We start from the raw sequence: 12,054 nt of genomic DNA, 5'->3' as shown, positions 1-12,054 counted from the left end.
AGTTGAAGAAGAGCTGCCATAAGCTCACATCGGTCTCTTTTGAAGAAGAGCTGCCATAAGCTCATATCCGTCACTTTCGGGGGAAGACTCTCTGTTCCCCATGTTTCCCACAGCTCACCTCTCTCCTCCGGAGGGATTTAGTGCTGGCTCCTGCTTCCTTTCAGCAGCTCACTCAAAGTTCTGTGGGACTCACGACCTGCCGCTCAGCTCAGCGGTTCTCACCCCATCACATGGTCGATGCGATGCGCATCACATCGGGGTCACCAATTTGTCGCAGTGGAGAGATGCAAGCAAAATGTCTTATTGTAGTTATCCACAGGTACTTAGAGTTTTCTTGGCTTAGCGTGTTCTCTGCCCATTGGCTTATTCTATACTTTAGGTGTGCACTAATTGGTTAACCTAAAGCACAACAATCAGTTCCATGTCTTCTCCCCCAGGAACACCCTAACTCGTGCCAGGTGAGCCAGCACGAAGGCACTTTCTGTTTAACTTTCCCATCTCCATGCCTACTCCTCCCATGGCTTTCAGCTAACAAGTCTCAACACATCACCCCTGACCAGCCGAGATATGCTGGAGCCTTGCTGAGAGTAGCCAGGCCAATCCCCACACAGTAGTATTTCCTCAGTTAAAAGTTCAAATAAATTCTTCTTTCTGCTTCTGATGTGTCTCCTTGTAAAATCTAAGGGAAGCTATTAGGAATCAACACCTACCACTTTTTCTTAGGTTATTCCTTCTTTAAGGTTGTTTAGGAGGATACTATCACTCCATCGGATTCAGTGATCAGAAACTGGAATAAAGCTGGGACATGAACCAGACTAAACTGTAGGATAATGAATAATTCTGGTATTCCAGACTCATGAAACACAAAGAGAGGTTTTTAGCATATGAAAGACTCTGGGAAAATGCATGCAGCCAGGCTGTTAGCATTTACAATGTTCCCAGCTCAGAAATGATTCCCAGGACTTGAGTGAACAAGCTGACATCAGAAGAAGAGTGAGGAAGCAAGACTGGGATACAGCAGGAGCTCTGAAGCTGCCTTGGAATTGACCCAGAGGAAAGCAAATGGTTTTCAGGTTCCAGGAGTGCAAAACTAAGCTCAGAGACCCCAAAGGCATCACAGACAGCAGGTACATATGTTGATCTTCCCTGTTTCACTTGTGCAGGAAAGATTCTATCCTTACCATGGTGCTTTCCCTCCAGTACAGCTCCTTAGGCCATGAATGGAAGAAAACTGACTGTAATAACCTCAGTTAACACCACTGTGCTTGGTGCTTTCCCTCCAGTACAGCTCCTTTGGCCATGAATGGAAGAAAACTGACTGCAATAACCTCAGTTAACACCATTGTGCTGGTTTTTTCCCCACCTCCTCTTTCTTCTGATTCCCTAATGCTCTCTCTCTCTGGATCATCTTCCCACCCATAGGGGATGGAGGGTATTTTGTCTGCTGCTAGCTGGTAGGATGATCTATATAATCCTCATTTCCCAAGCATCTTCAGAACTGTTTTCCAACTCATTCTCCAATGATTCACATAGCTTATATCACTGCCCTTTTGGATAAGTTTCTCTAGAGACAGGCAGGCAGAAAGATGCAGGTGTGAGATGCAAGATTTATGTACAGTACTAAGAATCACCTCCCATAACAGTTCCACTTGGTTTGATGGCCCAACCTGGTTCTCCCTTACTGCAGTGATGCCCCTTTATGAGACCTTTCACCCCCACCCAGGATGTCTGTTTGCTTCCAGCCCTTTAAATGATTTACACTATTCTGAACTACAGTTTGCATTAAAAATGATAAATTAGGAAGGAAAAGTACAAAACATTTGAAAGAGGGAAAACAACAGGTTGTGTTCAGCAAAGAACATGGGATATTGCTGGTTTCTGTACTTACTGACAGGAGGGAACTACAATTTGGGCTGGGGAGGGTCTCCCAAGCCTCACTGCATCCCCCCCTTTAGGGCTGCTATGTTTCTCCAACTGCTGAAATAATTTCTTGTTGGATTAGGACACTCTCAGTGGCTAAAATCTCCCAGCAGAAATACTCCTTGGCTTCAAGGAATTGGCTTACAAAGCACTGGCACACTCACTGTGATATTCCATGGACTAAATATCCATGATTTCAAGTCAATAAAACCACTCCTGGGACAAAGTTTGGGAAGATAAATGGACAAGTTGTTTGTGCAGGTTGTCTGTCTCATAATCAATAGCCCCTTCTGGGACCTAATTTTGTTCAAGTCTCACCTTTCCTGTTGTATCTGAAATAATCAGACAAAAGCAAATGTCACTTGAAATTCTACCAAAGAGATGAAATCCCAAGGCAGGCAATGAGTGGAGGTGAGTAACTTTCAAAACCAGTTGATAAAGAAACATAAAGGAGTTCTATCTGACCTCTCCTATTCCTTCTGACTGGAGTTTTGTCTGCAACAACATTTCATCTGAGCCAGGAAAATTTCTATTTTGTAAGTCAAGGCAACTCTGGAAAGCTGCAAAGTAACCATAAATGTTGCTTCTATCAGAGTGGTATTTTTATGCATTTTCCTACATTTTCCAAAGGGAATTATGTCATACTGAAAACATTAGTTCTTGGGAGTTTCCAGAGAGTGAACATACATGAAGCAAAGACTACTTTAAATACTTACAGGATACAGTAATCCCATTTTATGTGATTTTTGTTGTAGGGTGACTCCCGTACAAGTCTGATGTGTTCCAATATTCCTTCAGCAAAATTTCTTAGTTCTGTAAGATTTTTCCATACTGACAGGAAGAAATAATATTTGGATTCCTTGTCAAAAAAACCTTCATTTTCCTGAGGTAAACCTTTCTCCTTGGTACTGATGTGACAATCTACTTCTAAATGTGCTGTGTTTGCTGTTAAGTGTTCAAAGGTTGGCTATAGCCATATGAACACCCAGCTGGCAGCCTGCACGTAGCTGCAGAAATTACACATCCAGACTAAGTGCATAGCAATATGCAGGATGCTCCATTTTTTACCTCCTAACAGCTTTGAAAAATCTGTACTGATACTTTTTGTGTTATTCTGCTTTAGCAAGAATTAGGATTGTTTCTGAAGCAGGGGAGGTCACAAGCAGTGCTCAAGCACAGCCTGAAGTAGTGACTGCAAAGAAGGATGTGTATTTTTATCAGTATCTGCATGGTTTGTTGTAGATACAGCTCAGATGATGGCAAGGAAAGGGGTGTAACATCACAATTACCTCCATGTCCTGTAGGTAAAAGGCAGACTCAGAGCTATTCATTATTCTACCTGATAAAATGTAAAGGAGCTACTCAGACTGCAGGAAGGGGAGATAGAAAAGACAGTGAATTAATCTCCTGCTCATTTTAGCACTCAATTGTGCTCTGGCTGATATAAGGCTTTTCTTGAGTTCCCAAGCCCCAGAGAAGGAGGCTGAAGGGTGGTTGGGTTTGTCACATCATGGGAAGGTGGTCACACTGGCTGTGATGCTTATGTGCACAACACCCCTGCAAGGAAGCCATCAGCATTCTGCCAAAAGCAGAAACAGGCAAAATGGTGCTAGACTTTGTTACCTTGTGTCCTTGTTAACTCCATCCTGGCTAAAACCAGGACACCTTGCCAACCAACAGAAAAGGCAGTTTTGCTCCAGTGGATTTGCATTGTTGGGTGTGAGATGCTGTTTTCCTCTGTGCTGGGGACCCAGAATAACTGGCAAAAAAATAAACCACAAGCAGACAAATGGAGAAATTATCTGTTATTTCAGAGCATTTCAATACAGTATTTGCTTTTCTTACAAGTCTGTCAGCCTGCATCTCCCACTGGGCCTTTGTCTTGTTGTGGGCCATGCAATGGAAGTTTGAACACTGCAGTTGTCCAGTGCTGAGAACCAGACAGATGACTCACCCAAACACAGGCTGGTTAAGTGGCTGTAGTGTTTGATTGACTTGTCCATATAGAAATGATGGAGCACTAAAAATCATAAACAACACATTTGGTATTTGGGTTGCTGCTTCTTTTGGAGTGTGTGGAGTTTTTATCCAGGAATTTCCAGGAAAAAGCAATGTCTTCAGCTGCCTCCGCACCAGCCATCAGGGAATGAAATCTGTGTGTGGAAAGGATGAGGTCACTGAGCAAATAAATAAATCAGTGTCAAGATCTGAGTAGGAATGGCATAGAATGAATCCTTTTCCCTTGCAAATCTTTTGTTCCATGCCAGTGAATTTCTTCATTGCCCAGGTCTCTGTACCATTGAGCCTCCATGAAATATATGTATAGGAACTGAGGTATTGTTCCTCTCTAGCCACCATGGAAACATTCCTGTGGACATTAAGAACTGAAGATACCCCCATGATCACTCCACCTGCTCAACTACTGCTGCAGTTATGTGATAATCCATGCAGGATGGCTGAGGAACTGCCAGTGGAATTGGCTTTTTTCCATATGGATTGCACGTGAATCACCCTGATTGCTTTGCAGATGAGGTTTTTGCAGGACTGATGATGCCTGAAGGATGAAAAAAGGTCTCTGCCTGGCTCAAGAGAAGTAACCAGAGACCAGCCATAAAATCATAACTTTCATACTGATATAGTCAGAACTTACCTCTTCTATCTGCCCCATAACATCCAGAGATATCACAACCCCCTGGATATCCAGACTGCCCAGGCTGCCCTCTGACACCAGGAAAACCTTGAGGACCAGCATTCCCAGGGTAACCCTTTGGACCTGGTTTCCCCAGCACAATTTCTCCTGGTGGGCCTGAAGAAAGAGAAGCACTGTAAACTGTAGCACATCTACTTTAGCATCTTCAGTGTAACACCTCTTCTATATTTTCCTCCATCCTACATGGCAGTTAATTTTCTGAGTATTGTTTCCTCATTTTGGTGGACAAATAGGACCTGCCAGTTGGAAAACCTGTTCTGAATCCCAGTAACTAGAGGGCTAATTCTTGACCTTGAGGGTACCCACCTTGGTAAAAAATGGAGCCTGGTTATGAGAATCCAAAGTCTACCTACATGTCAATGCAGAAAGTCACCTTAACACCAGGATCCATCCCAGAGTCATTGTTTTTTGTGTCTTTATGTCTCAACTATAAAAATTTAAAGAAAGAAGAATATGTTTGACCACACTCTTTTGATAGTGCCTGGTTTGTTATGTCAGTGGTAAACCTCCTGCTGATTCCAAGTGACAGGGATCAGGATGGAGGAGTACACCAAATCCTAACAGATTACTCACAAACCCTTATGTTTCATGGGCTGAATTTTCAGAGTTTCTATCCCTGGAGCATCTGCTCTTGCATGCTAAAAGGCAGCAAAACTAAAACTCCCTGGATGTCTCTCAGGTCCTTAAAATACATCACCACCTGGGAATGGGTACCAGAGGGAAGAAGCTGCCTCTTAGTGGAGAGGAACTATCCAGATTGCTGCCAATAGTGCTGTGATGGGAAGGTCAGTCCACCCCACCACGGTGGTCCCACAGCTGGATGAGGCTTTGAATCTGAGAGCTGGTGGGCATCAGATGGTCCTGTTGGGTCAGTGCAAAGAGGTTGTATTCACTCTACCTGTTCTGCCTCTAGGTCCTTGGCTTCCTTCCTCACTGTCTCCAGACATCCCTTTTTCTCCTTTGGGCCCTGGAGTACCTAATCACAGATAAGAGGTAAGTGTCAGATTCACTGCATTTTGCATTTCATGCTGAATTTATGCCCCTGCAGCCTCCCCATGGGTTAAAGTGGAGTCACAGCCCTTGGCAGCACTGAGAAACATCCATTTCCTTTAATTCAGTCTGGGCACCTACTCTTGCTGCGACCAACAGGGCTCCAACCAGCATTGATCTGCAGCCTGATATGGGTGGAAATGAACATTTTTCACAGAGAAAGTCATAGTGATAGCTAGTGCATCAGCCTAAGGGTGAGGTCCACCTCCACACTCTGCATATGGATCAGACAAATCACAAAGCTGAACCATCTCTTGGATCAGGTGCTGGTAAGTCAGGATTGCTGTTTTCATGGTAAATTACTTGTGAAACATGTACATCTCAGAGAACAGGTACATTTTGACAAAATATGATTTTCCATTGTTTTAAGATGAAAATATTTTGATCAACCATGTGATCCAACCATTCCAGTGAGAACCATCTTCTCCCATCTCCTGCTCGACAGACTGGAAACATCTTCAAGTTGTTGCTCCTTTATCTCTGAAGTGAATTTTGATAAGATCTGCAGATACCAGCTAAGACTGAATCATGCAGGAGTGAGAAGTTAAACAGAACATTTCCAGTTACTCAGAGATGTCAGGACATTGCTGAAACCAATGTTTTTCCTTTTATTTTGACAGGCAATTACTTGAGCCATTGACAAACACTGTCTGCAAATCCAAGCAAAAGATCTTCCCAGCATTCACTCATCCATGTCCAATAACTGATGCCACTTTCTGAGATTACATTAGGCTATTTCTCTAGTCATGTGTGAGGCTTTTGTTGGTGAAACTACTATTCCAGAAACCTACTTACACTTTCAGTATTGCTGCAGTTGCCTCATGCCTACCTTCAGTGTTTTCCAAGACTCCTCATTTCTGCCCAGAGGTGACCTGTTCCACCTCCATACATTCACCAAAATGCTGTTTCCTTTGCCTTTCTGCAGGGAAAGCCTCCTGTCCCTAAAATTAATTTTGCCATCCCCCAAAACCTACAGAAACTGGCCTTCCTCTCAAAGCAGAACTTGCAAAAAGAGTGGGCTGGATCTGGCTTCTCCCTACTCTTGGAGGTATAAAACTTGGGTGTCTCTTCCTAGAATTGAGAAGTCCAAAAGAAAAATAGCAATGAGATGAGATAATATAATGGATTATCTGTACAGTACTGCTTGAGGCACTGAAATGCTTAGTTAAAAGTATTGAAAATAGTGTAACTAAAATGTTTTTAGCACTTCTGTCCATACCTCTCTCTCCTGGATACCCATCTTTGCCTGGCTGCCCAGGGGGGCCGTTTTCTCCTTGTTCTCCATTGCTCCCAGGGGGACCTGGAGGACCTGGTGGTCCTGGTTCTCCTGCTTTTAACCTTTCTTCCCAAATGGGAACTGGCTTCCTTGCGTGTTCATGAATGAATGAGTCAAATTTCAATACATGAGCTGAGAAGGCAAGACAGAAAATGTATGTTTCCTTGGCTGGGAAATTCAGAAGAGATAAAAATCAAAAGATGTTATCTTAAAAGGTACTTTAAATGATCAGCTAGTGCTAAGTAGCTGTCAGTCCAAAGTGAGAAAGCCAGAAGATGAAGATGGGCAGCTGAGTCATGACTTTGCTGCCTGACCTTGGGCAAACTGCTATTTCTCTTCGTGCATCACAGCACAGGAGCTTTACCAAAATGCCTCGTCTCGAGAGGAATCAGCACATATCCCTGAAAGAATAATTTCTTTCAAATTAGTTTCAAGCTTTTCCATTTAAGAAATAAAGGAGCCTTTGCAAAATACCAAAGGGGTTTTCAAATAAATATTTCAAAGGTCTCTGTGCTAATGCCACCCAATAAAACCAACACAGCACTGCGAGCCTGTGATGGGACATTTCTTATGCATGGTGCTGAGTACAGCACAGGATGGAGGAGCTCCTGGGGTCACTACAGCTTCATGCTGTTTTACCTCTGTTTTTTCCACTACTGGAGAGTCATAGAACTATAGAATGACAGAATGATTTGGCTGGAAGGCACCTTAAAGCTCATCTCATTCCCATGGAGCAGGGACACCTTCCACTAGACCCGGTTTCTCCAAACCCCATCCAACCTGGCCTTGAATTCTTCCAGGGATGGGAGCATTCAGAGCTTCTCTAGGTAACCTGTGCCAGTGCCTAGCCACCCTCATAGGGAAGAATTTCTCCCCAATATCTAATACAAATCTACTCTCAGCTTAAATCCATTCCCCCTTGTTTTACAACTACATGAACATACTCAGGAGCTGGGCTGGTAATACTCACTCTGAATCATTCTCTCACAAGCCTGGCTAACGAGCTGGTAAATTGTGGCCAAAGACTGTGGTTCCCCCTAAAATGAAGCATTTTTTTAAATTAAGAAAAAAAAAAAAGGAAGCATTAATATCTCTTATAAAGGATCGATATCATAATGCATGGTAGCTTTCTGCCCATTCATTTTCCCAGCCTGAGTTTCAGAGATATTAATTACTGTGAAATGCAGCTCTATTTATTTATCACAGAGCTCTGAAACCAGAAAATTGAAATTGGTAACATCAATAATTGCTTTTCTCCTGCACATCAAAAAGCCCCGACCGAATCCAAATAATTACCGAAGCTACCAAAAAACGGGAGAGCAAATTTCACCCTCAAACTTTATCAAAAAAGATGCTAAGTCTATAACCCAGTGTTCTGTGATATGTAAAACATTTAGTAGGATCAGATATTACAATGTCCTATCTTTGACTCAATCTTTCATGAATATTGATTCTCACTGTTACTGTATTCTGAATAAATCATATCAGGATCCCTTAGAAAGTTTTAGGAAAGTAGGTAAAAGTGATGAAAAATAGAAAAAACTGCTGAAAAATAAACACTGACTGTGAAAATTCATATCTAATGCACAGCATACTTCCAAAAACATTTGTAAAACCTCTGGCTGGATCACAGTGCAGGTTGCCCAGACTTCAAAAATTTGCTCTGCACAGCACCCAAAGGAGGGCGAAGTGGAAAGTTCCACGGCGAAAATCAAAATGGATAGAAAAGCTGGTGGGATTGGAAGGAGAATGCTGCTAAAAATGATAATACTGAAGTGTTAACTCGAAACAAAAGCACTTCAGCCCTGTCTAAGGCCCAATTTGCATAAGTCAGTCTTGACAATGAGTCTCAGACTTCTAGAAAGACAAAGTGTTTCTTTGTCACCAAAAGTCAGGATGAGAAAAACTTCTTTTCCCAACAAACTAACCTTCCAAGGCAGTGTGGATGTCCTGACCTCCAAGGCTCTCTGCTGGGGCACACTGGAGGATTATTACAAATGAGTCCCTTTATGCAGTACATTAAAACAGAACAACTCGGTGAAGCCAAGAGGGTTTGGTTTTTCCTTCTCAGGAAAAATGGATTTTCAGTTGACATTTCTGCTTCATTACTACAAGTGATACTAAGGAGCTCCTGACTGCTGTGGGATTATTTATATCCCTCCAGCACAGCCTGTGTAGGTGAATGGAAAGGCAGCAAGCAATAGGTACGTGTAGATATTCAACACTAGAGAGGTTTGCTTATCTTTGTAAGCAAAAGTTACAAATCAGGTTACCACATCCACTCTTTTGAGTGTAAGATACAGTTACAGTGTTACCTGGCACCAGAAAAACTCACTTTCTCTCCTCTTTCTCCTTTTGGACCTGGCAGCCCCTATAGGGAAAATAAAATAAAATAAAGAAGGGAAAGTAAAAGCAGAAAAAAAACCCAAAATGAATCAATGGGGATGTGGGTTATATTAGTGGGACATGGAGCACAAAGTTTGTTTCTCATACTCTTCGTCTTTCCTTGACCTCATGACAGTGACCAGAAGAGCTTGAAGTTCATAAGAACATTTTGGTTTCTTTTTAGAGAAAAAGAATAATAAAGCAGTAACTGGAACAGTGCCATAAGCACCAGCAACAGGGATGCAGAAATTTCTCAGATGCAATCTTAGAACAGATTTTCCAACAGGGCAGGGAGTTTATAATACCTGAGAAGAAGAAATACCTATTACATCTAGATCTGTGTGGTTGCCCCTACAAGCCCAATGCTGGCTATGTGTATGGACTAACTCTTGCTTTATTCTAGATCTTACACCAGAAACTTGTTTGGAAGTTGGATTTTGTGTAGCTTGTGAATCTACAGAGAGCAAAGGGAGGTGGGATTTGTTAAATGCTTTATGAACAGCTAAGTAGCCTGAGCTTTGCAAACCCAGGCATCTCCTTAAGAAGGATAAGCATGAATTTAAACTAATCTTTAGACTCTGAGGTAGAGCTGCTGTGGGAACAGCTTGTTTCCACCCAATTATTCCATGTCTTTAGCCTGTTTTGAGGCCCAAAAGCAGAAACTTACTGTTGGCCCAACATCACCTGGAGGTCCCTTCTCACCACTGCTGCCTCGGGTGCCTGTTGCTCCTTGGAAACCCTGCAGACATTAGAGATTGAAAATCCAGTTATTTCCTAACTGTCTTATTTTTCTGTTCAAGGGGCTCCAGAGGCACCAGCTGATAGAGTTTAGAGAACTCTAGCAAGGGCACTGTAGCCTTCAGTTTCCTGTCAGTACCTCATCCAGCCATGAGCCCAATGTTAAGAGTATCTTGTGTGTGAGTCATGTTCACATCATTTCCTATTACTGTCTCAATTATGGCCAAGCCAGCAAAGCTGAGTTTTGCCAACAAACTGCAATGTGCTTTATACCCTACAGGCTTTAGATCATTCATTATATATTCAGATTTAAATATAGCCTAGAGCACAACCTTTTTCTTCAGCTTCCCAGTACCATGTGGTTGTTTTCTTTTTCCTTTCAGACCTGTGTTGGCCTCTAATACTTTACAACATTCACAGCAGCTTAGAAAGTGGGAAATGCCTCTGTGGTCATCTCCTCTTTGTAAAGTTTCTGTACCCTTTGGAGCTATAAAGGGAAGAAAATAATAAGCCAAAACCAACCAGTAGAAATACTTTGTTTCATAATGATGTTTAAGCTCAGTAGAGATTAGCAACTCTTCTGAACAGTGAAAATAAAAGAAGTCTTCCAGACAGCACCAGAACAGCTTTCAGAGCCTGCTCTGGAGGCTACAGTGCTTTCCTCGTATTTAGAAAACTGAGGTTCAACCCTGCCAGCTCCACATCTTCTCAGGATGAGCAAATCAAAATTATGAGCTGAATTCAACCTTAGCTCACATAAATACATAACTTGACACAACTACTGCCAAATTCCAGCTGTGACATTCAGCTGTGACATTCAGCTGTGAGAATCAGTAACTTATCAGGTGCACCAGCCATCAACTAAACCCAAATTTGGTTCAGTTTCCCATGTAAAATGAAGTGAACCTGTAGTGCCTTCAAATTAGCAGATGGATGTAAATCAACAGATCTGAAGGTTTGCTAGCTTGGGCACAACAGAGTACAAATACACCTATCTACAGACATTCCTGGCAGCAGATATTGGCAATGATGTATGGGGAAACATTTCACACCTGCCTGTGTTTTCTAGCTCCTGCTGATTTCAGTCTAACAAGCCAAACTCAACCAACAGCTGGAAAACAGTAGTACCAGGAAAGTAAAAATAGCAAAACAAGCATCTCCTTGCCAGTTCAAAGCTTCCTTGGGACTTGCCAGAGGAAGCTAAGATTTTTTGTCTTACACTGAGAGTGGCAGGGGAAGTGGACACCTGCACAATGTGCCTGATATTTCCCATGGTACCCCAAGAAAGGGTTCTGTCCTCACACCTCCAGGTGACAGCAAGTCAACAGAAACCACAAGACTCTGCTGAGGAAGAGACTTCAGCATGCACCACTTTTCCTGAGTACTCACCCTTGGTCCAGGAGGTCCTGGAGGCCCAGCTGTGCCTTCGAGTCCCCTCACCCCCTGCAAAGCCAAATCCAGTCATTTACTAAGGAGAGGATTCTAAGAGACCTTGTAAGCCATGAGATGGTCTTTTCAGGCCCTGTTTTTAACAGGAACTTGCTAAGAATGGGTAAAAATGTATCTGCTAAGCAGTAATTCCTCTGTCCCCCAATTCCTCTGTCTTTGTGAAGAGACCTTTGACTTTTGTACTGAGTATATTAGGAGACCTGGTAGTTTTGGATCTCTGCTGGTATGTCCAGAGCAGATTTTAGGCACCCATGCATAAAAACTCAGAGGTAAGGTATTTTACCTTTGCACCTTGAAGTCCATCTAAAAATGTATCTGCTAAGCAGTAATTCCTCTGTCCCCCAATTCCTCTGTCTTTGTGAAGAGACCTTTGACTTTTGTACTGAGTATATTAGGAGACCTGGTAGTTTTGGATCTCTGCTGGTATGTCCAGAGCAGATTTTAGGCACCCATGCATAAAAACTCAGAGGTAAGGTATTTTACCTTTGCACCTTGAAGTCCATCCCTGCCTGGAGCGCACACCAGG

At 42.7% G+C, this 12,054-nt stretch overlaps 1 protein-coding gene across 1 annotated transcript in view; it reads right to left on the bottom strand.

Moving 5' to 3' along the window:
* Positions 1 to 3,716: 3,716 nt before the first annotated feature.
* COL20A1 (collagen, type XX, alpha 1) overlaps positions 3,717 to 12,054 on the bottom strand; it is a 48,663-nt gene continuing 40,325 nt past the window's right edge. The window contains exons 31-39 of the mRNA XM_009079209.1: positions 12,012 to 12,046; positions 11,469 to 11,522; positions 10,009 to 10,080; positions 9,292 to 9,327; positions 7,927 to 7,993; positions 6,900 to 7,088; positions 5,529 to 5,606; positions 4,571 to 4,726; positions 3,717 to 4,073 (exon numbers count right to left, since the gene is read on the bottom strand). Of these exons, the coding sequence (XP_009077457.1) occupies positions 4,060 to 4,073; positions 4,571 to 4,726; positions 5,529 to 5,606; positions 6,900 to 7,088; positions 7,927 to 7,993; positions 9,292 to 9,327; positions 10,009 to 10,080; positions 11,469 to 11,522; positions 12,012 to 12,046 (701 nt within the window). The 3' untranslated portion in view covers positions 3,717 to 4,059. The remainder of the gene's footprint in view (positions 4,074 to 4,570; positions 4,727 to 5,528; positions 5,607 to 6,899; positions 7,089 to 7,926; positions 7,994 to 9,291; positions 9,328 to 10,008; positions 10,081 to 11,468; positions 11,523 to 12,011; positions 12,047 to 12,054) is intronic.

Source organism: Acanthisitta chloris, unplaced genomic scaffold (genome assembly GCF_000695815.1).
Source record: "Acanthisitta chloris isolate BGI_N310 unplaced genomic scaffold, ASM69581v1 scaffold3787, whole genome shotgun sequence".
In the NCBI taxonomy this organism is placed as follows: domain Eukaryota; kingdom Metazoa; phylum Chordata; class Aves; order Passeriformes; family Acanthisittidae; genus Acanthisitta; species Acanthisitta chloris.
Note: the sequence above shows the minus strand (reverse complement) of the source record. Positions and strands in the feature narration are given on the sequence as shown.